Below are 27,500 nucleotides of genomic sequence, written 5' to 3'. Positions count from 1 at the left end.
TTTTGTTACATGATATTAAAAAATGTCCACTTTATTTTGCAAAGTTTTTTAGTCAAATTATTTACTCCTCCTATCTCCATTTATGTTTTGTCTTAAAAGAACAACCAATGTATGGCATTGATTTGGGTAGGCTTTGTCATGTGTTTTTGCTTTTTTATCTGTTAGTGAAGTTTAGTGGATGAATTAAATAAAATTATCATTGTTAGTATATAAATTGTCATTGTTGGTGCATTTAAGTTTGTAAAATAAATACATTTAGGACAATTTTTTTCCAAGTTGGTAACATTAACTACAAAGGAAGATGCAATAAGAATAAAGAAAGAAAACTGTACCAAATTCAAATGTAGATAGTTCTTCGTTACGATGTTGATGGAGAAAATGACATCAGATATAATTTAGCATCAATCTTCACTTACCATTGTCTCAGCATCCTCCCAACGTCCATAAAAAGAAACCTTAAAAATATTTCTAAAATACAATGGAATCTGCATAAAGTCAACACTCTTAAATCCAAATTCTGCTTAAGATCAAGACCTCTTGCTGGTCCCAAATTTTCTGTTCTTTATCTTTGTTCCATTCATATTGGATAAAATCAACCTTGCTTAAAGTCACCAATCTTTCTGGTCCAGCGGTGTTGACTTTTATCAGGATTCCATTGTAAAAAAGGTATAAACAGAGAAAAAAAAAGAAATAAAAGTTGACTTGTGAATCTGATTACACAATGTGTAATGATCTGCATTTTTCTCTTTCTTTTCCAGATCTATGGATGACCGTCGGGTGGCTGACTACTTTGTGGTCGCTGGCCTTGACCCCTTGCAACAGCTCCCCCTGGAAGAGTTTTCCAATGAGGCAGTCACCAAGCCTCCTCTAGATCCTATTACAGACATCACTGTCATAAATAGGTTAGTTTAGTTTTAGTATTGCCACGTTGGTAATGCTTAGGGTCATCTCATTTGACCAATCTTTTAAGTATATGTTTCTTTGCTAAATTAAAAAAAAAGTGTTTTGTTTGTGAATGGAAGGCAGTTTTCCATACTCATCACAAAAAGCTATCCAACATCGGTGGGCAGTACAAAATCTGCCCTTCCTGTCACCTTGTCCCCTGTTACAGTGTAGCTTCAAATGCTCTTTGTGTTGACTAGCATTGGCCACAACTATTGCCCTGCAATTGTCAAGATCTTTTACTCTAATGTAATTTGTGGCTTTGTTGTCTTGCATCAAATATAGAGTCCCATTATGGTCAGTGCAAAGATGAATCTTTGTGAAAGGTAGATTATCTCACTGAACTTGGGTGTAAAATGAGTACCTGACCTGTAACAACATTGTCTCAGTCAAAAAGTAAAGTTATATTAGCACTTACGGCTTGATGCATTATCCTACTTGTTAAGTGTTGCTGTTCGCAACTCTAGGACAACTCTAAAGTTTAAGCACATTTTAGTGGGTATTCACTGAGTATATTACAGCAAGACTACAAATTGTAGAAATCACACAATTTGGGTTATAATAGATTTTTTTTTCGTGAAATTCTAATTGGAAAAAAAAAACAAATACAGATTTTTTGTTTGGTGCTTGTAAAGTAAAATAAAAGTAGTCATTCAGAACCATTAGGCCCATGGAGCTGGAGTTTATCCTGGTTTCTATAGGGTCAAATGACATTAACAATGGTTTGCTACTCATTGGATAGGACACTAGACTATTGCAAAGTACTCTCTGCCAGATCCAATAGACCCAGCTACTACCCAATCACTGGCCGGACACAGGTTCAGAAAAAAATCTTGATATCACCTGGATTGGTTTCGATCTCAGTCTCTTTGTATTTGAAGTGAGTGCTTTACCAACTGAGCTTTCAGGTTTTGTGCTAGTGACAGTTCTTATATATTCATAATCTCTGACCACTAACACTTTTAAAAAAAATCATTTTCAGGAGTCTAGGGGAAAGAGTCCCTAAGGGCTTTGACTGCTTAGAGGTAACTCCTACAGGCTACCCTGCCAACTTGAATCATGCCTCCTTCCGATGTCCAGAGATGTACATCTGCTATAAACGTGGACAGGATAAGCCTCCACTCAAAGATTTGGGGTTAGCAGACAACATCTTTCTCCTATTACTACTACTACCACTACTACTACTACTACTACTACTACTACTACTACTACTACTACTACTACTACTACTACTACTACTACTACTACTACAACTACTACCACTACTACTACTACTACTACTACTATTTCTCTCTCTCTTTCTCTCTCTCTCTCTCTCTCTCTCTCTCTCTCTCTCTCTCTCTCTCTCTCTCTCTCTCTCTCTCTCTCTCTCTCTCTCTTTCTGTCTGTGACATCTCTCTTTGCTATCTACTTATTTCTTTCTTTCTCAATCTTTGTTCATCCTTGTGTTTAAACCTGACTTTAAAAATTGAATTTAAAATCTGAATTGTGAAATTAATATCAGCATTGCTGTTTTTTCGTATATTTACGCAATTCAATAAGTTACGAAATGTTCATACATTTTCCAATCACTGGGCAAGCAGAAATCAAAAGCTTATGGAAGGTGAGCAGATTAGATAAGGAAGTATTAAAGTAAAATCACACGACCTATTGTTATCCTTAACTAAAATGTCGTGTCATTTATTGAAATGAAAATACATAATGTCTTTTTAGTGGAGCCAAGTGTTCAGATTGGGCTCGGTCAATGTGTTTGTGTATAAGTTCAGTAAATTTTTGCCTCCCGAATTGGCAACCCTGTGACATACTTTAATTAAGAAGAATAACAATAATCTGAGAAGGTGTGAATGAAACAGTGCCACTGTTTCTTATACACCTTTTCAGATCTTACACCATTGCCTGCTCCCTTTAATGTTGCTAGAATAACTTCTTATTTGCACTCAGGGAAACAAACTCAGTTGTCGGTAAGCTTTTTTGACCTAGGGGAACACACACAGTCGTTGGTGAGCTTTTTTTTAGTCCTGGCTCAATGATTTCAGAATTATTTGAAGAAAAGATTATTTATAATTAATAGAAGAATTATCCCTAGGATGTATTTTTCATGTGTTACTTTTTTTCTATTTTCCATCAAACCTTGATTGTAATAATCATGTTCTGCAGCTCAAAATCATAAATACAACAGAACCAGTCATTCAATTTACTGTGGGGAAAAGTTTGACTTTGATACACAAAGATTTCATAATTCTAGTAAATTTGACTTTATTTAACTTTGCCTTTCAGTGTCTAGTGTAGTTTACCCACCTTGTCTGGCCTATTATACCAGAATAAAAAAAGCAATGGGTGATTTGATAAATTTACAAATTTGTTAATAACTGTAGTGGATTGTCTTAGGTTGTGAAGAGGCTATACTGATACTGTTTATCTTCTCTCTTTTTATTAATTGAATTGAGTTAGGGTTTTATATTTTGGTTGTTTTTTTTATGTACCTCTTAGACAATTAAGTTCATTTTTTTTGTTTTTATAAAGGTAAGATCATAAAAATGATTAAAGTCAAAGCGTCAGTTTTTAGTTTATCACTGTGGAAAAAAGAGAGGTATTTCCATCTTCAGTAAATCGTAATTAAACATTTTGAGATAAAGCCAATGCATAAATATTGTTAAATGTTATCTGAAACCAACACTTGAAATGTCCTTGAAATATTGCATTAACGAGTCTAGACTTGGGAAGATGCATAAAAATGTGTTCACTCTTGATTGAAGAATACTTTCTTTTTATCTGTCTGTCTGTTTGTCTGTCTGTTTGTCTTTCTGTCTTTCTACCTCTCCACCCATCTATCTATCTATCTATCTATCTATCTATCTATCTATCTATCTATCTATCTATCTATCTATCTATCTATCTATCTATCTATCTATCTATCTATCTATCTATATGTATATCTATCTTTCTATTACATATCTATCTATCTATCTACCTATCTATCTATCTATCTATCTATCTATCTATCTATCTATCTATCTATCTATCTATCTATCTATCTATCTATCTTTCTATTACATATCTATCTATCTACCTATCTATCTATATATCTATCTATCTATCTATCTATCTATCTATCTATCTATCTATCTATCTATCTATCTATCTATCTATCTATCTATCTATCTATCTTTTTTTTTTTTAAATATTTTTTTTCTCTATTTATCTGCCTGTCTATCTATCTATCTATCTATCTATCTATCTATCTATCTATCTATCTATCTATCTTTCTATTACCTATCTATCTATCTATCTATCTATCTATCTATCTATCTATCTATCTATCTATCTATCTATCTATCTATTTGTCTATCTATCTATCTATCTGTCTATCTATCTATCTATCTATCTATCTATCTATCTATCTATCTATCTATCTATCTATCTATCTATCTCTATCTATCCAATATGTCTTCCTATAAATTACATATATCTTATTTATTTTCATTGTCAGTTTGATTATATTTATAGAACTGAAATATTGGCAAATAAAATGAAAAATCAGCCTATACAACAGTATTATTTCATGCACATGAATATTTATTTCTATTTTATAGGAAAGTGAAATCAACTTCAGATGATGTGATCTTATCATACAAAAAATAACTGTGCAACAAAAAATAAATTGTTTAAGTTGCAATATTGCAACATGATTTGGCCTATATATTTGATTTATAAGAGAACTGAGATTATACCATGGCTGCATCGTTCCAATTTACTTTTTGTAGTATATTTTGATATAACGACAAAATCCTTTGGACACGATGTATATTACCGATATAATTTGATGCAATTTGAATTTTCAGTTCATTAATTTATAAAGGAATAGATTGCTTACAGGTAAAGGCAAAGAAGAGGGAGCTAAAAGCCGGATTTTCTTGATTTGTCAAATAATATAGATTTGAAATGACCAACCAATCTCTCTTTATTGTTATCTCTCTGTTTGATTTTGATCACTCATTTAAAATGTGAATAAATGGTCAATATAGTCAAAATTGTCAAAAGGGGTAGGGGGGGGGGGGGTGGGGAGACTAAAAAGTCTTTTACAGTCCATGGTTTCGATTTGTTGGATAATTCTTATTCATAAAAAAAAAAACATAATTATTTAATTATTTGTTTCCAGAGTCCTTTATGAAGGTAAGGAGCGGCTGATGGAAGGATGTGAGGTGGTACACACCACCATGCAGGGTCATCCAGCCAATGTCAACAACAGCACCAGCAGTCGTACCTACTTGACATATCGTCGTGCTGACAAAGCATCTCCGAGTGATACTCTGGTAGTGGTTGACATATGTGTCATTTTAGGAAACAGGGTGAGTTTGAGAAAAGGCATTTTCTGCTCAGAATGCCTTAGTGACCAATAGACTAATGTTGTAATGTAAGAGCTATTGACTTTTATATTAAACGTTTTTGTGCATAAAAAGAGAACATGAGTTTGTATTAGATTTAACTTTGATTTCCACAATTTTTATAGCACCACTATGGTCCCATAGGAATCAGAAAATCTACCTTATTTATCACTCCAATGACATTAGTAATAAAACATATCCCATTCAACCATTGTCATCTGCCTTTAGATAGTAACATTGGTCATGATAAAGTTAAGAGGAACGGCATGTTAATATTTTAATAGAATTTAAGTAACTTCATTTCATTGATGTGCATGCTGATTTTCTTTTGATTTTATTTTCAGGGAGAAGAGCCGCCACTTACTTTTCTTAAAATATACAAAAATTTGAACAAAGGAATGGTATGTAAACATATTTACATGTTTTTATGATAATTATTTGCAAGGAAAATTGTTTTTTTTTAAATGTCGTATATAAAGTTGCTGCATAATTAATTCTTTGCGTCCTTATGGCTCTTATTATTTTAATTGATAAAAATTGAGTCACAATAACTCTGAACAAAGACAAGCATTGAAATTTTTAATTCACCATGTTGCCCAATGTTATCGTCAGCAAGGGACTCGGATTTTCATATGAAAGCCAATGTTAAGCAGCACTGGTTAGATTTATTATGTCAGTTATCCAGAGGGAGACCTAAGAAATTGTTAACTGAGATCCTTGCTAATATGAAGAGATTGAATTGATATAAAGATATAAATCAAAGACTTTGCTTCATTATAGATTATTTCATTTTGATTTCTTGTGTTATTATCAACTAAAGTGATTTTATTTTCCTACTTTTATATCTCTTGTCCTCAGATTGGTTCTGATGTATTTCTGTGCTATAAGAAAGCCATGGTGAAGAAAAACGTGTTGTCATACAAAGCTTGTAAGTTTTTATCTCTGCTGATTTTACTCATTTCAACCCGTTTCATTACATTTTTTTTCTTCTGGACATTTGGATAAGGCGGTTTGATTTATGTTCTGATGAATTTTCATTTAATTGTCCATATGTTCATTAGAGATCACCTGCTACAAATATGTCTAAACCACCATTGAATCTAGACACCTTAAGTCAAGTCTTAACTTTACCAATGCTATCTTGAAAGAGCACTATGGCCATTCTTAATATGAAAGTTTAGGTACAAAAAGACGTTATATTTTGAATGAAACAGAATTTCTCAAATTTGCTGGGCCTCCACCTCAACGAGATCGGACAGTCAGTGCCTTTCATTGATATTAGCTTAATTAGTAATTATTATTATCATTATTTTGTTTTCAATACCAAAAGGAATATTTGTTAATGGCAATGTTAGAAAGAAGGAGATGGTTCTAATATATCTCCATTTGGGAAGAGTTATTAGTATTGTCCAGTTAATTAAAATCAAATCAATCCTGCTAACTTTGTGAGATGTTTTTGAAAGAAATGATATAGCTACCCTCAGTCATTAATTCATGGCCTGATGTCAGATTCCCTTTTAATTCTTCTTATTAGGCCCCTGTTTTGATAATTTATTCAATAAATGCACAATCATGAGTCATCAGTCGTCATGGGATGGCTTAATTATACAACTTGAGAGAGAGAGGCAGAGGGCCTGTAACACCCTGCCCCTCACAAATAGATGCAGATGACAGGAGAAATATTCTAGTTGACATTTTCAGATAAATTCAATTATTCTGCCATCTTTCTTATTATTAAAAAAAAACAACTACCTTCTTGTTTTATGGATTGTTTTGGATGAAGGGATGTAATAGTTAGATTAAATCACGTTTATTGGGTATACACGCTCGTTTTAATTTAATATTTTCACAGTCAAGCTGGTGAAAATCTTAAATTAAAACTTGTGTTTATAACCCAATGAACATTATTTAATCTTATTAACAATCTTCCTTTTTACCTTTTTCAGCCATCTTGGACAGATATCCTGCCGAGGACTATGAAGATTTTCCTCTTCCCCCTCCTGTTCCCATGTTCTGCTTGCCCATGGGTGCCACAATTGAATGCTGGTCAGCAGAGGCTCGACATCCTGTTCCTACCTTCTCCACATTTGTTCTCACAGGGGCAGGGGGAGAAAAGGTTTGTTGTGGTTGTGCATATTTATCAGAATATTAGTCTTTATAAGATTATTTTTAAAAAAGACAGAAAAAAATTTACTTCTTAGACCTTTAAAGATCTTGACTTTCTTGACTTAACGTCTTTTGCCCCTTAGTCACATAATTGGGATTCATTGGCTGCCTCATCTATTCTCTGCCTGAGATCCCTCCATCTTTCACTGTCTTCTGCCATAGATATTAGAGACGGAAGATCTGCTGAACTTATTTTATGCTGACATTTTATGTATTTGAGTTCCCTGCTTCACAAAGCGAATTGTCATCGGTTAATGTCCTTTATATTTACCCTGACCAGATGTAGTGAAATATGCTTCCAAGAACATGGCCGAAAAGTCGCCATCAGGCCTCTAAAATATATGAAAAGCGAGATAAGCCTTTCATTGCAGAATGCTTTAATGTTAATCTTTGTTGGGTATCAGACATTTAAGACTTTCTTTTTCTTTTTTTAAAAAAGGATCATAGAGGAAAATGAATAACAGTTGCAATTCTCTATTTATACAGAAATGACTTATTTCAAATAAAGTGATGATAATTTCAGGGATGTACTCAACATAATTAATGATTTTGTTTAAAACAAATGTAAATCTCACCAAAATGAAGATAGCTTGGCTATTTATAAGTGTTATAATTCAAATCTATGAGTGGAATGTTAACGGAACAATATTTATGCAAGACTCTTTCTTACCCAACACTACAAGTCATTGGAAAGAGAAATTATATTGTCTGGGCATTTTTTTGCAAAAGAATATCCAAAATTTTGCAAGCTGAAAACAGCAAAATTTAAAATAAATTTGCGGTGAATTTTCCTGAAAACCAATAATAAGTTCATGAAAGAGAAAGGTATTTGTTTGTTTTTATGAATTTCACGGCACTTTCAACAGATGTAAGGTCATATCAGGGCCAGCAAAAATGAAGAAAATGGGATAGTAAAAAAGAAATTACTCTTGATTAATTATCTTTCACGTTCTACACAAGCTATCAAATTAAAAGGGAAAAAATCGTCCTTTTTTGTTTGTTTGCCTTTAAAAAAAATTATTATTATTGTATTTATGTTTTTTGTTTTTTTCCTTTGCAAAATCTCGCAAATTTGCAAAAATTTGAAAAAAAAATTGCAGATTTTGCAGCCGCAATGCAGATCAGTGATATTTTGCAATTTATTGCGGCCGCAAGCGATGCATAAAACTGCCATGCCAGTATAGTATCAGCACCAATAGAAAGAAAATATACAATGACTAAAGAATTTTTAAAAAATACAGCTCTCTGTCACCATATTATGGTATTGGCTGTGATAGAGAAAAGAAAAGAAATTTATCAAAGTGACATATAGCTTGATATTGACATGTCACTAGCTTGATCGGTAATTTAGAATTTATCTTTCTGAATATTTCTTCCTCAGGTTTATGGTGCAGCAGTTGGTTTCTATGAAGAGTACAAAGAAGATGATTTAACAGACAATCAGATGCGATCACTAGGAATGAAAAACAAGCAGATTCGAGAACAATATCGTATCACCAAGACAGTTCATGTCAGGAAGTCTATCTCCTTGTTGTCCCATTGGCCCTTTTTTGATGCATTTAAAAAATTCCTGTCGCAGCTGTACAAAATCTCGATTACAGGGCCCCACACTGTCCCTTTAGAAAGGCACATTTCTCATTTTATGTACGATGTGCCATACCCTTCCCCCGAGAGACCCAGAATTCTTGTACAACTTACCCATGATTCCCTGTCACTTTGTATGCCTGAAGATTCCCCTTTCCCTCAGAGGTAAGAGTAGAAACTGGTATGTACATACAGTTGGTTTGAATGAAGTTTTACCAGTTTATTTGTCATATTTTCCTTAAACTCTATTTTATACAACAGATGTTCTAACTTGATTTTAAGAATTTGAATTGCTGTTACCATTTTATCATTATATCACATCATATCATGTGAAGGGTTGTTTAGGCCAACTGACTGGGTGGGGTTCCTGGTCTCTCATAATGGGCAGGGTGGCACTTACTGTGTCTTCTATTTCCTTATAGCTGTTTTCCAATTTGCTTTCTGTCTTTGCCCTGGAATGAGATCACTTGGTTTTGTCCTGGCCCTGGCTGGGAGGGAAACAGTCAAATGCATAGTAATTTTTTTGGGAGATGATATTTTTTTCCTTGTAAATCATCTCTCTGTTATGTATTATTATATTTGTTATTTTGAATGTATTATGTAAGCATTTGAGTGTGTTCCTCTTTATTGGATCTTGTGCTTGTGTCCAGATGAGGCTTATAGTGATCTCAAACTAAGTACATTGATGGTATGCTCTCAGAATCTACATCTGATCCATATTTGTTCCCAGTTCCCCTTTATCTTACTTTTTCTTGGGTGCTTTAATTGTAATTCTAGAATTTGACTATTCCATTTTCTTCCTTTTTACTGGCGCTGATATAACCTAAACGTGTTGCAAGCGCCGTAAAACCCTTAAAAACAAACAAACAAACAAATAGGCCAATGGATACCATTTTTGTATTTAAGTGGTTTTATCATGTTTACATTGACATTTGATTGTTTCTTTATATTTTGAATCCATTTACAGAAGCAGCTTTTTTTCTTTTCAAACTCTTTACCATTCCAATTTTGTATAGTTCTGTCAGTAAACACCCCCCTCCCCCCCCCCCCCCCCCCCCCCCCACCCTTATTCTAGTTTTGTATCTAAAATAATAAAGATTTAAAACCAGTTACCTCTGTTTAGACTTTAAAATGTAGAAAGAAAAAAAAAATTTTAATCAGAGGTATCCAAGTCAACCTCATGATTTTTATTTTTTTCTACATATTTTCGATATTTAAATAATTTGATTTTAAAAGGGAAAGAATTAAAAAGATTACTTTTGATTTCATGATTTCATCTCATTATTTTTGTTTGTTTTAATCTCAGTGGTGCCTCATTTATGACTTTGTTGAGAAACTTGGGTCCTGAGCATACAATGACGCTGTTACTCTTTGTGTTGTTGGAGAACAAGATCTTGTTGCATTCTCTTCGACCCACAGTCCTCACCGAGGTGGCTGAGGCTGTGTCAACTGTGAGTAGATGAAAATGAAGATGAACATAATAATGCTCATTACAGAATTTCATTAAATGTAGAATGTTGTCAATATGAATTTGTAAATGGTTAGAATTAGTAATGAAGCAAATTTCAACCACAGAAAACAAACATTTGAGAATAACCTAAATCTAATCATGGTTGGAGCTGAAAGTAGATAACTTTGTTCTGTCATCTAAAGGTCTCAAATCTCTAAAAGGAATACGTAAATTTTAGAATTTCCTATAAATTCCCAAGGATACTTTTGTTATTAATATTATCCTTTTGTGAATGTGGCCATTTTAGAATTTCTAAAGAAAACTTATGGTATTATGATAATTTTATAGGCATTTTAGAATTGAAACAGTTTTTGCTGTTATCATTTTGTTCTGGAGCACCCCAAGATTAGGATTCTTTGGCTTTGACACCAAATAATGCACCTTAAAAAGCTTGATCATTTATTTTTATTTTTTCTTTATTTTAAGTATCATATCAATTCAAATTTTATATATTCAATGTTCCTTTCTTTCTTTTTTTTTTTGTTTCCCAAAGATGATATTTCCCTTCCACTGGCAATGTCCTTACATCCCTCTATGTCCCCTTGGCTTGTCAGATGTGCTCAATGCTCCATGTCCATTCATTGTTGGTAAGTTTTTGGTTTTAAAATCAACCCAATGGCTTACGTTATATGCCATTTCCTCATGTAGGGTGCTGCCCTGAGCGATGGATATTACTTGAATAAGAGATCTGAAAGATGAAAAGCATGCTGATCGTTCATATCCTCAACATTAAAATGAAGAGGAATATCCTAAACACTAATTTACTTCTTCTGGCTCTCTGATGTTAGTTTAACCAACTGGATGCACCTTTCATTGTCGGCCACAGACACAGGCCTAATAATTTGTCAATGTTTTAAAATGATTCTATTGTCTTGTATTTTTGTTTTGTTTGTTTCAGGTGTTGATTCTCGTTATTTTGACATGTATGACCCTCCTGTTGATGTGATTTGTGTAGACTTGGACACCAATAGAATTGTCGCGTGAGTTGAAATTTTAACTGTTACGTCTTTCGGATTAAAGACTACAAATATTTTAGATAATTGTTGTTCATATTATTATTATTATTATTATTATTATTATTATTATTATTATTATTATTATTATTATTATTATTATTATTATTATTATTATTATTAATAATAATAATAATAATAAAATATTGTTGTTGTTCTTGTTGTCCTTATTATTTTTAGCTGGCTCAACAACATTCTGTATGATTTCTGATAAAAATCTTTAATTTGAATTTTGTCCTCAAAGTATTTTTAAAAGATAATGTACTGCAAGGTTAATGCCAGTTTGAAATGTTAAAATTGTCAGTAAACTTTTATTTTATTTTTGAGAATAAAGATTCTGATCTTAATTGACCGAAATTTCAAATTATACAATATTTTGCCATTGTATATAAAAATTGATCATAATCTTTCAAAGATATCTATATTTCTTGATAAATCTCTTGTCATTTGTTTTCAACTTTTATAAAATTTAATTTCAGCCCTGAGAATAAGAAGAATATGAATTATAAACTTTTACCAAAGGTGAGCACTCAAGGTTTATATAAAATTAAATTTGTGTTGCCATAGCTAACTTTATGTATATATGTATATATACTTCTCTCTCTCTCTCTCTCTCTCTCTCTCTCTCTCTCTCTCTCTCTCTCTCTCTCTCTCTCTCTCTTGCTCTCTCTCTCTCTTCTCTCTCTCTCTCCTCTCTCTCTCTCTCTCTCTCTCTCTCTCTCTCTCTCTAGCTCTCTCTCTCTCTTTCTCTCTCTCACTCTCTCTCTTTTCTCTCTCTCTCTCTCTCTCTCTCTCTCTCTCTCTCTCTCTCTCTCTCTCTCTCTCTCTCTCTCTCTCTTCTTTCTTTCTTTCTTTCTTTGTTGTTGGATGAAAAAATTAAGAGCCTAAACTTTGGTGGATTTCCCATGAAAGCACAACTGAAAAAAGATTTCATATAATTCGGAGTATGGTGCCATATATGCCCATAGCTGGTTAAACTCAGACTCACAATGCATTGAGACCATTTTTTATTTGTAGGAACATATCTTGGGATGCCCGTCATCAGTGATGATAATATTCCGCGAAATTCCGGGATTTTGGGATTTTCCCCTTGTCAAACATTTTCTTATCCATGAAAAAAAATCACCATCATGTCTTGTGTCATACTTTGACACCTGAGCTCAGTTGCATGAATTTTGGTGACACTCCCATTTTTATGGCGTCCGTCTAAACAAACTGGTGCCAGATGTCAAAGTGAGACAAGGCAATTGATGGTCGAAGAGGAAGGGGGATGGGGGAGAGGGTAAATAAGTCTAGATTTTATTTGTAAGTAGGTCAACAGAGGTACGAGGGCTCTTTCATAATTAACCGAAAAATGCCTGTAAAATTCGCGTTTTTTATGCTATCAACAAAATTCTTGCACATGTTCATACCTTGACTCGTCCTTCATTTCTCTACGTAACAGCCAAGTCTGTCGACACACTTCTGCCAACGCCGCACCATGGAATAGATACCCTCTCGGAAGAAATTTCCGTCAAGGTTTTGTAGCCATTTCCGCACATGGTCAACAAGCTCTTCATCGACATCAAAGCGCTTTCCTGCCAGCTCACGTTTCAGTGGTCCAAAGAGGTGATAATCAGATGGTGCAAGGTCTGGACTGTGTGGTGGGTGTGGCAAAATCTCCCATAGATTGAAAATATTTTAGAATTCAATAGTAATATCAGAGTGGACAGAAGTTATAAAGATTTGCATGTTATTTTGGATTTTTTTTTTTTGTTTCTTTATTTTTCAAAGCGACCAACGCGGATGATGCACGATGCCTTGATGAGACTTTATGAGCAAGCTAGTCATCATATGATGCCCAACTCTACCAATGACGAGGTGTCTTTGGAAATGACTCACTTTGACTTGGAGTTTAAAAGGAAAAAGAGAGATGTGAGGATTGTTTGTTTTTAAAAAATAATAATAATATTCATGTTAAATGATTTTTCAACCAGAGTATTACTGTTGATGTGTATTAAAATGATAAACATCACAGATTAACATCACAGCATTTTTAGTTATTGTGGTTCTCAATAGCTCAGTTGGTAGAGGACTCGCTTCACACACAAAGGGACTTGTTTCGATCCTGGGTGCAGTTGGAATTTTTTTCTTCCTGCTTGTCAATCTAGCAGTAAGTGGATTGCTCGGTCAGTTAGATCTGGCAGAAAGTACTTTGCAATAGACTTACGTCCTGCCCAAAGGTGGCAAGCATTTGTTACAAAGAGAATTTTATTTATTATTTGTATTTATTTACTACTGATAAATCACACCCTATTATTTTTTTGTCTGTGTGTTTAACTGTTGATTGCAAAATGTGCTGCATTAAAACATTTTTTGGTATAGGTTTATTGTGAATGTTTGTGTTTATCAAACTTATTCTTTCTTAAGTTATGAAGAGAATCTTCTGTTATTGCAATTATAGATGCAGTTGGAATTAGCCATCCAAGAGGTATTCTTGAGGTTCACAGCAAGTGTTTTCAAGGACTATAGAAATTATCTAAAGCCTATCATGAAACAACTTAAGACTACTGATGCATCGTCATTATTTGACATGCAGGGTAAGTAATTCTTGTGTCATATGCCACATGTCATAATGTAATAATCAATTTATACAGCGTGCAAAATCCACAAAGTGCTCCAAGGCGCTACACATACAAAGACAATAGGTAACACATAATGCATAATACTACTCAAAAGCCTAATTACTTAAAATTACTGAGTTTTGGAGCGTCTTTGATTTGTCTGATTTTTCTCATATTTTTTTGGAGGCTTACGGAAAGATTTTTGAACTGTAGATAATTTTCATATGGGAACATTAATCATTCATTCATTTTTAAAATATTACATATTTAAAAATAATGAGCTGACAAATTACTTGAGAATTTTTCAGAAAATTATTTAGATTTTAAAAGTACGGCTCTGAATTCTTGTGGTATGATACTCACCTTTGGACTGGTTCACTGCACTGAGATGTAAAATGATTACTTACTGGTAATAGGGTTGAATCTATTTTTTTTTAAAAAGAAGAACATTTTATAATCTCTCACAGACGCTGTGTCTCCTCCTACTTGTAAAGCATTGTTGCTAGCTTGGGACTCTTTGTAAAGTGCTTTGAGCTTATTTAGTGTAAAGTAATCTTAATAAAAGCTCGAGTTTTATTTTATAAGAGATCTTCAGATGGCCATGACTTTTTATCCCCAAATCAATGACAAAATGAAATATGCTGCATCATTGCAGTGCATCATAGCAGCCATGTCCTGATGATATTGAGACTGCCCCGATTTTGCAATCTGAGAAAAATTGAAAGAAAAACAAAATTGGACTGTTTATGTGTATGGAAATGACCCTTGCCTGTCCCAGGATTATGCTTTTTGACTAGCAGATTTAAAAACAGAACAGAAAAAACTCTGAATCTAAATTGTATTAAATATTATTGTCCAAACATACTACTGTTTTGGGTCATGACGGTATTGTGCTGTAGGGTGTCCTTTATGTGCATGAATATTTAGATATTTTTTTCTTTAATATTTTAGCATTTGCAAAGAGCATGGACAAAGCAAATGTGAAGTTCCTCACCCAGATGATGCACACTCAGATGTTTTTCCGATTCATTGAAGAAAGATCCTTTGTATCGGATAAGGATGCCAGTCTTGCCTTTTTTGATGAATGTACTGAGAAAGTGAGTGAAGAATCACCGTGATATTATCTAACCTACCTCAATTTTATCTATTCTTCTTGATGCTCTTTTGTGGGTTTTTTCGGGATTTTTCTTTTTTAATTGAAACATCTTTTTCAAATATTGATTAATTGATTAATTATTTTATTGCTGAATTTGAAACTGTAAGTGAATTGGTCTTTAAAATAAAAAGAATAATATCTGTTTTAGAAAATTGATGAATTTTGGAGATAAAATGTAAATTGATTTTAATAATATTGGGAATATGTTTTAATTCTATTAAGTTCATGTGAACTATAGGCAATTAAGATGTACAAATGCTAGTTTAGCATCCATCTTTGTGCGTAATAAAGCATACTCTTATTTTGTCTCGTTCTTAATTTCAGGTTGAAGACATGGATGAAACAAAGTTGATAGAAACAGACAATACACAAACAAGGCAAGTAACAAAATTATGTAAAACATGCACATAACTAGTTTTCTGAGAAAGCCATCATTTAAGAACAAGGCTGTATATTTGGAAATCGTATTGAATGGATGCCACTTTATATTGTTACAAGTTTTTTTTCTGTTTATTTATATTTTTTTTTTCCAGTGAAAGAACTGTATTCATCATGCCACCTGAGCCAGTTGGATTGCCAGAGGGAGAAAAATATAGGTATGTTATAGCCATTTTCATCACATAGCCCTCTTCTGCTTTATATGGGCTTGTGAGCGACTTTGCTCAACTCCAAATTAAAAAAAAAAATTTTTAAATGTGATTTTAACCATGTCCTAATATTCAATCATTGCTTGTATCTGCATTATTAAGTTGTTTACTAATTGAGCCTCTTGTCTTTGACAATGCTGAACATATTTAGTAAAATTTGAAACCCTCATATTTCTCAGATGTATGAAGTTTTATTATTTGTATTTTTTTTTGTTTGTTTTTAAAAAAATCAAATTAGTTACAATGGGTTCCCTTCATTGAAATCTGAGCTTTTTGTTGAGGAAAAGAAGAAATCCTTGCTGTCAGTAACCACAAAACAAGCAGGCCCTCCAAATAGCCCATTGGCCAGACGTACTAAACAGGAAGTCAAATCGGCTCAAAAAGTAAGAGATGTCATTTATTTTTCTCATTTGCAAGATTTTCATGTATATTTATATCATGCATAATATGAAAGAATAAACCGTTACAGGATTGGTTTAACTTGAATCGGCAGTGTGCTCAGCAGCTTGGTCTTTGCTTTGTACTAAGAGGGTAAAGAATTCGATTACCTGCTGTGCTGTATGGCCTTAAAGAAAGTCACCTCTGTCTTACTTTGCTGTGCTGTACTGCAGTTAATATGCAGGTTATTCCAATTGTCCCTTCAAATAAGACTCCTGAAAAAAAAATCTCCCCTTAGTTACAAATGAAGGGAATTAGAATCCTGAAAAAAAATCTCCCCTTAGTTACAAATAAAGAGCATTTAACTTATAATATTTATTTATTACTCTAATCTGAGATTATTCCATACTGATCTCACCAAGCAAGCAGTAATAGCGCTGTGACTTGCCCTAGTCATATTTCTTTTACTGCTCTCTCTGTGTCTTGAATTAGACTAGATAAATAAAAGAAAAAATGATTTGTAGGATTTTTTTCTTTTTTTTTTTCATTCCGTCCAAATTTCTACAGTGGAAGGCATTAAGGGAATTTTTTTTTCAAATCCCCCATCCAGATCCTAAGAGAAATTTAGTCTCATCATTGCAGGATTAGAGTACATTTTAAAATGGTTTGTACTTATATTAAACCAGGATTGCAGCTTGTTTATTTATTTCATCCCACAGACCGCCGGACAACAAGTCAAAGATCCAAAAGCCTGGGCAAAGTAAGTATAAATGAGTTTTCATGATAAATCAATGGATGGTAGTAGGCTGGAGATAAATGTCAACTGGTAGCGTCTCATCTACTCCTTTATATATTCCATGTGTCTTCATGTCTTTGTTCTTGAATGAATTTATTGGTTTTGCCTTGTCCCTGGCTGGGATCAATGTTGACTGTGAAACAGTCAAATGCATATATTTGGGGGGTTTTTTTGTTAGTAAATTGCCTTCTTTTTCTGTGTTATTTATCTATTGTAACAATTTGAGAATGTCCCTCTGAGCTGAGATCCTATGTCTATAATAAGGCAGGAGTTTTGATTGGTCTCCGAAAATATACAAGACGAGACACTATTTCTGATCTCTGTTTGATCTAGCCCTCTTTGCCTTCTTTTTCTTGGAACTCCTGAATTTTGGATTGTTCTATCATGTTCTTGTTTTGTTGGCTCTAATACAATTTTCTATGTTGTGATCACCATTAAATCCTTTTTATAAAAGTAGAGAAATCATTACTCTTAATTAAGCCTTATTTTGTGATATTCTTCATCATTATAGGGTGAATTTTTAAGAGATTTTCATTAAGAGTAGACAGCCCAAAGGCATTTTAAGTTGAGCCGAAAATCAAAACTTTATTTTGTAAAACATATAAGGAACTTTAATTTTTATTTTACTTTTCAAAATTTTGCCAGGATAGTTAATTTTAAGCTATTAATCGGTGTCATTGATATTGTCTTTTCCAATTATTGTTGAAGTGGTCATGTTGCATGGCAATTAAGCTAATGGTTTACACTTTTGATCTTAAAACCAATCAAGATCATTAAGCTGACTGACTACTTAAAAAGCGTAACAAGAGTTTTAGTTGCATATTGATTGTATTTTCTTCATACTCAATTTTAATATAGATGCCTGGTGAGTTACTGCTACAGTTTGTGGTTTGTCGTCTTTCCGGCCTATGTCCAGTCACACCCAAGGAAGTTGGATGCCCTCAAAACTGGCCTGGCTGTCCTCATGAAGATGCAGAAGGAAAATCTCAAAACTGTTGATGAAGTAAATAAAAATTCAATCTTTGCACTTCTTTTCTTTCTTTCTTTTTTTTTTTTTTCAGCCATTCCTCCGTCATCAAACTTAATGTGTATAGAATGAGGTCAGACCACCTTTTATTTTTTTTTAAAGATTTGATGCTTTTTAATCCAGAACCTTGATTTCTTGTAGTAGCCCTTCAGAGTCATAAGGCTCATGGAGCTAGAGTTTATCCCGGTTTCTATAGCATTTAATGAACAGTAGAAGCACAAAGGACTTTCAGCCAGAATCAACAGACCAAGCTTCTTTATGGGGGTTAGTTGGGGTAGAAATTTTTTTGACTTTACCTTTCATCAATCCCTGAAGTGAGTGCTCTTCTGGAGCTATCAGGAACCCAGAACCCCTCCCCGCCTCCCCAATATTTCTGGTAGTACTTGTATCAAACTTCTGATTTGCATGACCTTACATTCTTTTTTTTTTTAAATTAAATTTTAATAATTTTTTTGTCATTTGATTTTGTCATCTGACAATTTTCATAAAGTTACTGGTGATACGACTTTCTTTGAAAATATTTGATTTATCTTTATTTGATATCGTTATAGGTATGTTACCGAGTCCTGATGCAGTTGGCCGGTCAGTACAACAAGCCTGGTCTGGCTGTGCAGGTCTTTTATCAGATGAAGAAGAACAAAGTAGCCCCAAATGCCATCACATATGGATATTACAACAAGGTATTCTTTTAATTTAAGTTGATGGAGGCATCAACATTAAAACTTGAGTATGAGGATTTAATAATCAATATATAAATTATGAACGTAAATGGCATAATAATTGACACTTAAGTCTGTTAAAAGACTTTTTCTACTAAAATTCTTTTAATAATTTTAAGTAACTAATCAGCTTAATGTTCTTGACCAATTGTAAGTTCAAAAGTGAAAACCTTTATCTTAATTGCTATAAAGCTTATGACTACTTCAACAATATTGTAAAAGACAATATCGATAAGTCTATCAGTATCTTAGAATTAACTATTCTGGCAAAATTTTGAAAATTAAAATAAAAATTATACAAAATATAATATCAAGTTATATCTCGTGTCGCTGTTAGAGCTAACTAGTTATTTTTCCAATTTTTATACATATTTTTTTTTTTTTCCACTGATTTGATTTTCATAGTATAGGAAAGAATAATTGTACTTAAGTTTTACATAATATTTAATTTGTGTGCTAGTTGAACTACACCTAAACTGTTTTAGGCTTGTTTGATTTTGGACTAACCATTATTAGAATATCTATGTAAGCTAAATTCAAATTTTTAACAAAAGTATGTGATTCAGAATGTTTCTTGCATGGAGAAAGTCTTCTGCACAAATTTTGACTATTTCATAGGGAGGTAGAGAGAGGCATGTGAAACAAACCTTTATATGAAATCCAACAAGTTAAAAAGAAAGTAATTTGCAATAAAATTAATGTTTTATTTTTAACCTCTAATGCTAGGTTATGCTGGAGGCCGTGTGGCCAAGCCCCCAATCAAAAGCCAGACTTCGATGGACCAAGATTCGCAACGTCATCATTGGGGTGGCTCAGTTTGGAAGGGCTCTGAGGCGACGAAGCCAATCAATTTACTCCACCAATTCTGGAAGTGATGCGGATCACATCAGCCATACAAGTGTGGACAGCTTTGAAGGCCAGGGGCAGGCCAAGCATGATGTCCAGATAATGCCTGCTGTAGAAGAAAGTAAGCAGGCTGTTGTAGGCATTGAGAAAGACAAAAATAATGGGAGCATAGAGGAAAGCTTGAGCACTGGTGAGTTCTCAATTCACAAATTAAAAAGTTGCAAAGCGTGGAGTGCCTAAAAAGATATTTAAGAATTGGACGAGAGTATTTAAGGTAATGAAGATTGGAAGATTGAAAAGTGTTAAGGATGATAAAGTTAGAGAGTTGCATTGATTGTGCAGCAATAGTGTTCAACAGTCGTGACATCACTTCCCTTGTAATGACGCATAGTATAGTAACTTAGTAACTGGTTCTAAACTATCAGAACAATGTTGAACAATGATGAAATACTTCTCCGACAAGAATAAAAATGTATCCAGAGGAGAAAAACATTATAAATCTGATCATATTTTGACTTTTATACATTCTGATTACATGACATGAGATAAAGTTCTAGCCAGCATGAAGAATAAAAAGTACAGGTTTTCTTTGTTTAGAACTAAGCTGCTCGTTGCTGGACAGACATGACATCAGTCTATTGAATCCTATTGTAATGGATCTTTTTTATCTTTTTTTTTTTTTTTTACTGGATATTGAGCAAGTGAGTGAGGGAAACTGGGATACTGTAAAGTTGGGTCTACCTCTCAATATATTTGTCTTGTCCAAACCCATTGATGTTTGAAACCTATAATGTAATTGGAAATAGGTAAATGAGTAAATGCATAAATTGATAGATTATATTACATGCAGTTTTGTGGAATTGTGATAAGACACTCGCCTTCAGACCAGTATGTTCCAGGGTTGAGTCCCACTCAGAGTGGTGCAAAGTTGAGTCCTTATTATAGTGTAATTAATTAATTAAGGTAAAAGCTGTGCTGAAATGTCATTTTTGTAACATTCGACTCAAAATGACACAGATATCGTGCTATTTTGAAAAATTATGGAAAGATTTTGTTGACATCATATTCTCTGGGTTAGACAATGAATAGTGATTTTAAAAAATGAGGGAATGGCATCATTTGTATAGCTGAAATAACTTTTTACTTGTCAAAAAAGCGTAGACCAAGTATCAACTCTGTCCACAATTTTCTGAACCTTTGAGAAGCTATTTTTGTTTTTCTAAAGTGTTTGGATTAATTTTCATTTTCTGTCCCAGAGAAATTGTTGAAAATAAAACCTTACTATAGTTTTACAAAGTAGTATTATACTGTGGGTTATTTTTTTAGTCCAATGATATAAAAATGACATTTTTGGCATAGCCACAATATTTTGAAAACTCAAGCTTCAGATATCAATTGATTAAAACGACCCTCATCTTGTCCAAAACTCTCAAACCTGGAGCTTCAAGACAGTCCTCAAGGAATACCCAGGTTTGAGAGTTTTGGACAATATAAGGGTCATTTTAATTGATTAATATTTGAAGGACAGGTCTTCTGACCAAAATTTTTTTATGTGTCTGTTCTAGAGTACGCCAGAATATCATATGCATAATTTAATAAGATAAGTAGATTTTAAAGACAGAAAAAAAATAAGGGTCTCTATGAGGTTTATTAAAAAAAATTGGGCCCTTTTGTTCACAATTTGCCTATGCATTCCATGAAAGAATATAGATAATCCGTCAAATGTCTTATCACCTGTATTGTCCAAAGTGAAATAGGGGGGGGGGGGGGGGGGGGGTTAATAAACATGCCCAAGAAAGAAACCCAAAAAAACTAAAGTTCCTGTAGCAGGGCTCGGACTCGGGACCTTCTGGGTCACAGCTCTCTCCCCCCCCCCCCCCCCCCCCCCCCCCCCCCCCATGAGGTAAAAAAAAATATTTGAAAAGTAAAAGTGGACTTCTTAACCTGAATGGACAGATAAAAAGAAAAGCATATCATGTAATAAGTTAAAATTGACTTTTCTGCTTGAGATCAAACCACAGACTTTGTGATATCCATTTTTTTCTACTATTCTTTCCTGCAGGTGGAATTTCAGATCGAGGTTACAATTCCATGACTCAAGAGGATGCCAAAAACTTGTCATCACAGCTTGGTAGCTGTGTGGAGGAGGAGAGTTCTAGTTCTAGTGAGCCTCACCATCCTGAGGAGTCTAATGCAACTACCAGTAGTAACAGCACTGGCAGCAAAATGTCCAAATATGAAGGTTGGGCTCCTATGGCCCTCAATTTTATCACTGGATATTCAAAACCAAGACAGAACTCTTTAAAGACCAAAAAAGGTACCATATTGATTATTACTTTATGGGTTCTTTAATTGGTCTTAAATCCTTTCAACTTAAAAAAAAATTAATTTAGCAAAAAAATAATTATTAAATTGAAAATATTGTTTGGTCAAAATCTTTAATTTCTAAACTATCACTATAAGTCTCAGGTCTTTGCTATCCTTTTCATTAGAATCAAAATTCACACCTTGTCAAATACAATTGAAATTAACAGTTTTAGATGGGGTTTGAATTTATTCTAATCCAATCCCATGGCTAACTAAACGGTAAAAGCGATGGAACTCAAGCTTCATAAAAGTTGTACAGCTGTTGTTAATCTCTTGGTTGAAAAAAGGTTAGGTTCACTGTCAGGACCATAAAAAAAAGTAATGAAACGGATTTGAAATTCACTTGCACTGTTCTAGGGCTTATGATCTGAAACTACTTGTTTGTTGAAAATAATTTGTAATTGTAGTCATACAATTGACAATGATACATGATCATTAAAATTTTGTTTCTCAGCATTAAAGTCAGTTTGGTGAAAAAAATTTATGTCTTTTTGGAAGCTGTTACCTGTTCAGAGATGGATACAGAATTGAAAAGATAATATTTTCTTATCATGTGATGTATGATTTTTTAAAAGGTTTTTATGATTGTTTTTGGAGCACCCGACACATACTTGCTAGCTAGTGCTACAGAAATCAAGACACAGCAGATAGTGATGGGTGGTGAGACTTTGGAAGTCATAAGCAGAATATCAGTGGCTACCTCTGCCTTAGCAGGGCTGGAGAAGATCTGGTAGAACAAATTCATCACCTTTCCAACCATTCTTAAACTGTGCAAGTCCTTGGTGTTGTCTATCCTGCCATATGGATGCGAGAGCTGGACTTTGACAGCAGAGGCCACTAAAAGAATCCGGACATTAGAAAACAAATGCATGTGGAGAATTCTTGAGAATTCATGGAAAGGACAATAAGACCAACAAGAATATACATGCTCAAAATGAACACTTGGCGGGACCCAAGAACCTTTGCTTGCTGTTAAAAGAAGGATGTTGTCATGGTTTGGCCATATGACCTGCCATACTAGTCTCCCAAAAATCAGTTCTGCAAGGAACCTTAGAAGAAGGCAGGAAAAAGGGAAACAACCAAAATGCTGGATGGACAACAGCAAGGATTGGACACGTCTAGATAGCCCAACCCTGATTAGGAAAGTGGAGGACAGGACTGGTTGGCGAAACTGCACTCATGTCTCATCTACGACTGCTACATTCAGGAGTGAGGTGAAGTGATAAATACACGTTTTATGCAGTGAAATTATAAGTTGATAGGAAAATACTTTTTCATCACAAATTAAAAATTAGATACCAATTTTTGATGGCTCTTTATTTATTTCTCATCCCAGATGTTCGCATGTCTGAGGACACTCAGGATGGTGGTCACGTAAGGCCGAGACAAGGCAGTATAGTACGCAAGACTTCTGTGCATTCTAATCATATCACAGAGTATGATGCAATCAAAGGCTCCTTGTGTGAGTTTTAAAAAAATAAATTTTGTATAAAGCAAGTGAAATTAAATTTCTTTTTAGTGTTTTACCATTAATGTTTTATACATCATAGATCAAATATGAATACAAGTCAATATAAGAAATTAAAAATCCCTATGTAATTATAATCCAATGTTCTTTTTCTTAAGTGTCAGGAAGGGTGAAATTCGTCAAATGATGTATATTTTACCATATTTGTTTAATAATTTTTAATCTGGGGGCCCATTTGTAGGCTGGTCTTGATCACCCCACCTGGCCTTAGTCACCCTATTCCACGGTGTAGTATTCTAATCAGACTGTATTGCATCTCTCAATGGATGACAAGGGAAAATAATTTTGTCACAAAGCTGTTCGTTTGAATTGAAAGGATGGGCTTGTCTGCTGTATTCTGAAGAAAAAAACAAAACACTATTTAAAATTTTTTGGCAAGAATACTTGTTCTTCAACCATCGATCATATTTGAAGTAGTTCTTTAGAGCCATTGGGCACATGGAGCTGGAGTTTAATAATTTAACAATTTAATGCTTTTTAGATTTGTCAGTAATTCTGTGCTCTGTGGGATAAATTATACATTGGCGATTCGGAACATTGTTGAACCCCAATCCTATTTTTAAAATAATGAGTTAAGTATGTAACATTTTTTTTAATGGTTTAATATAGAATTTACTGAAATTTTACCATTTATTACTGATTTTGAAATTTTAAAGTAGGCATGTATGGCATAAAGGTTTATGTTAATTGTGATCCATTTTTATATATTTATGTTTTTTTACTCCAGTTTGTAACTCCTCTGGCCTGGTGATAATGAGTCAAGCCAGTCTGGACAAGGGTAAAGTCTTGTTCCAAAATACCAGTCTTCAGTCAGAGGCAGAGGCTGCCAAAAGGAAACGACATAAAAGTGCCTGTGAAAGAAGTAATTCTAAACCGTCAAGGTCTATGAGTATCTTTGCAGCATGGAAACCAGGAAAAGGTGCTTTTAGCCTCTCGGAGGAGGAAAAATTGGTGAAAATTTCAGAAGGAAGATTGAAAGGAGTTTCGCCATTATCAGAAAATGCTGTCAGTGAAGAATCTCCATTACCGGTAGATCATCAACGTGGTGAGCATGTCTCTGATGACATCTCACAGACTTCAGGAAACAAAGACAATGTGCATAATAGTAACAATGTTGTAGATTTGGACTCAGACTCTTTAATGGAGGAATCTTGTACAGATGAACCTTGTGATCTTAGTGATGTCCCGTCTTGCCCTGTGTCATCCCAAAGCAATGAAACCGATCCTTCTAATACGATCCCTACCTCCCTTCAACACTTATCAAACTCAGACAATGCAAATCCTAATGAGAGTGATAAATGTGAAAATATTGTTCCATTAGTACCTACTAGTGTTCCCCAAGACTCCATTGTGAACCGTCCCTGTGACTCCTCCACTATTGATAGTGATCAGAAATCAGATTTAAATAATTGTGCTGGTAGTAATAGTGGTAGCTCTGATAGTCCTAAGGTGAAATCTGTGAATAGTCAGTGTAAAGATGATGAAACAGTTTTGTTAGCCAAAAAACGCGAAATGCGTCGGTCGGTCTCCATATCGGAAGATCGGTTCAGTGGACAATACAGTGATAGCAGTAGTAGTGCCATGAAAACCTCTATGAGTGAAAGTGTATGCAGGGAAGAGGATTTACTCTCCGAGTTGAGGACGCCAGTTCGACAGATCTCTGAAGATTCTCAGTCTGTCACATCGTTAACAGATAAGAGGGATCCTGCCTCTGAATTTGTACTTCGACGTTCCCAAAGCTTAAAAAAGACCAATGAAGCCATAGGTAGTTTTATTAAATATGCCTCGAAAGCTGCTTTTTCAAAGTTTAATGAGTTGAAACAGACCATCAGCATCAGGAACGGGTCCCTGGGCTCTCTTGGCTCTCCAAGTCAGTCTGTTGAGGAGCTGGATGGTAATGAGGGGAGCAGTGCCAGTGGTACCATCAAGGAACGTTTGAGGTACGGGGGTAGTCAGGACTTATTGAGTCACAGTGAGGAGAGTGAAGCAGAACAATCTGATAGATCGGATAATCGTCTCTCGGATATCTCTACAGGTAAGCAGTTGTGTATTTTATTAATATGTAATAGATTTTATAAAGAACAAAATACCAAACACAAACGTTTCAGACTGAAAACCCTTCTTCAGTCAATAACAAAAAAAAAATGAAAACATTAATACATTGCGTAAAATACAGACAGCAGAGAAATATTTGCCAAATGTTTCTCTGGTACTCAGGGACTCCGATACTCATTCACATCTTATTGGTGTGCTCTGTAAAAGCTCACATTTTTAAACCAAGCATTCTGAAGGGCATTGCGAATGATGCAAGCATATTTATTTTATTTGTTGAGTGTATTAATTCATTTATGATGGTTAAAGATTCATAAGAGGTTTCTTTACAGATTCACTCCTTTTATAGTTACAATCTATTTTCCCCTTCCATTCATGTATTTCTTTCCATGCCCCGCAATGAGGTGGCGTTGGAAATTCATAATCATAATGTATTTATTGATTTTTCCTGTTATTTTTAGACATAAAACTCTCTCTGAGAATGTATCAAATGTTGTCAACCAATCATTTATAACCCTTTCATCTGGGAGTCTCTGCTGATTTTGTTCTCTTTTAGAAGGAGGCTTTCCACTCGAGGCACAAATCACATTATCATTCATGCAAGATTTCATGCTTAACCCGGATTTCCAGCTTTAAAAATAAAATGGATTTTGATATTCCCCCCCCCCCCCTCCCCCGTGGCTTTTTACCAGTTTCCAGATCCTCCGTCTGGTTTGTAGAATCAAAATATTAAATCAAAGATATCAAATTAAAATTTAATTTAAATAGAAAAAAAATTTGAATACTTTGATTCACTAATTTTATGGATGGGTGGCATGGTTTAAGGTTATTGAAAAATGTTTCAGACAAGTCATTCTTGGTTTCAGAATAAGTTTCAGGCTTTTTGAATCTGTTGAAAATGGATTTCAGGCTATTTCCGCCCAACTTACTTGCACCCATGCATTATTGGAACTATTGCAAGGGCCTAATATGAACCAGTCACTTTATATATTGCAAAGTTTAGAATTTTCAGATTGTTTTATTTCTGCCTCTGCATTATTGGCTACAAAACCCCTACCATAGTATTGCCATATACTCTGGAAAATAACAACATACATTTGAAATTTTGGCATGAAAAGTCATCATTCAATTATCATACGATTTAAATGACCCTCATCTTGGCAAAAATTCTTAAACCTGGGACTTTGCAATTAGGAGATATATTTTGCAAAGTAATAGGAGGTATTATATTTATTGATGCTGTTTTACATCATTCATCTCTCTCTTGGGCCAAGTATAACTCTAAAATGTATAGGACCTTTTTTTAATTTAATGTTGTTCCTTCGACATAAATGCATTATTTTGGGTCTGGAATGAGACTATCAAGTTCTTTTAATTCTTCATTATGTAGTAGGTCTTTTTATGGAGAATCACTCTACATTTGACATCCACATGAATACTAGAAAAACAAAAACAAAACAAAACAGATAACACTTTCATTTTCACTAGTCTATGAGACAAAGGGAAACAATTCTCATAAATATTTGAAGGCTTCGTGGTTCTACAGGGTTCGATGGCAGGTTGTTTTGCTCGGGTAAAGGCAGATGCTTGTTGCTTTCATTGCAAGCTTGTTCTTTTTGTTTTCATGTTTATTATTTTTCTTTGCATGTAATTGTTACATGTTTAAATGTTACCGTTTCTTGGTGAGATTGAAACGAGGAAGAAAACTTTCAAATTTTGTTATTTTTATTTTTATGTTTTAAAAATGTCCCTCAATTTTGTGATTGAATTGACCTAAAAGT

General features: G+C 33.9%; 1 protein-coding gene across 6 annotated transcripts in view; it reads left to right on the top strand.

Annotated features, from left to right (window-relative positions):
- Positions 1-27,500, top strand: part of LOC144965744 (C-myc promoter-binding protein-like) — a 50,275-nt gene that overhangs the window by 11,613 nt on the left and 11,162 nt on the right. For 3 of the 6 annotated variants that reach the window (XM_078901389.1, XM_078901391.1, XM_078901390.1), the window contains 24 exons: positions 759-902; positions 1,925-2,077; positions 5,102-5,291; positions 5,672-5,728; positions 6,186-6,255; positions 7,274-7,443; positions 8,875-9,242; positions 10,384-10,528; positions 11,081-11,174; positions 11,486-11,567; positions 12,080-12,122; positions 13,374-13,514; positions 14,044-14,179; positions 15,155-15,300; positions 15,684-15,736; positions 15,893-15,955; positions 16,245-16,389; positions 17,104-17,144; positions 18,039-18,183; positions 18,759-18,887; positions 19,653-19,962; positions 21,835-22,089; positions 23,476-23,601; positions 24,395-25,702. In XM_078901389.1, the coding sequence (XP_078757515.1) occupies positions 759-902; positions 1,925-2,077; positions 5,102-5,291; positions 5,672-5,728; positions 6,186-6,255; positions 7,274-7,443; positions 8,875-9,242; positions 10,384-10,528; positions 11,081-11,174; positions 11,486-11,567; positions 12,080-12,122; positions 13,374-13,514; positions 14,044-14,179; positions 15,155-15,300; positions 15,684-15,736; positions 15,893-15,955; positions 16,245-16,389; positions 17,104-17,144; positions 18,039-18,183; positions 18,759-18,887; positions 19,653-19,962; positions 21,835-22,089; positions 23,476-23,601; positions 24,395-25,702 (4,514 nt within the window). The remainder of the gene's footprint in view (positions 1-758; positions 903-1,924; positions 2,078-5,101; positions 5,292-5,671; positions 5,729-6,185; positions 6,256-7,273; positions 7,444-8,874; positions 9,243-10,383; positions 10,529-11,080; positions 11,175-11,485; positions 11,568-12,079; positions 12,123-13,373; positions 13,515-14,043; positions 14,180-15,154; positions 15,301-15,683; positions 15,737-15,892; positions 15,956-16,244; positions 16,390-17,103; positions 17,145-18,038; positions 18,184-18,758; positions 18,888-19,652; positions 19,963-21,834; positions 22,090-23,475; positions 23,602-24,394; positions 25,703-27,500) is intronic. The other 3 variants (XM_078901395.1, XM_078901392.1, XM_078901393.1) reach the window with 1 other exon arrangement.

This window comes from Berghia stephanieae, chromosome 2, assembly GCF_034508935.2.
Source record: "Berghia stephanieae isolate SIO BIC M18660-M18661 chromosome 2, UCSD_Bste_1.3, whole genome shotgun sequence".
Lineage (NCBI taxonomy): Eukaryota > Metazoa > Mollusca > Gastropoda > Nudibranchia > Aeolidiidae > Berghia > Berghia stephanieae.
The sequence above is the reverse complement of the archived record's forward strand: the minus strand, read 5'-3'. Positions and strand labels throughout refer to the sequence as shown.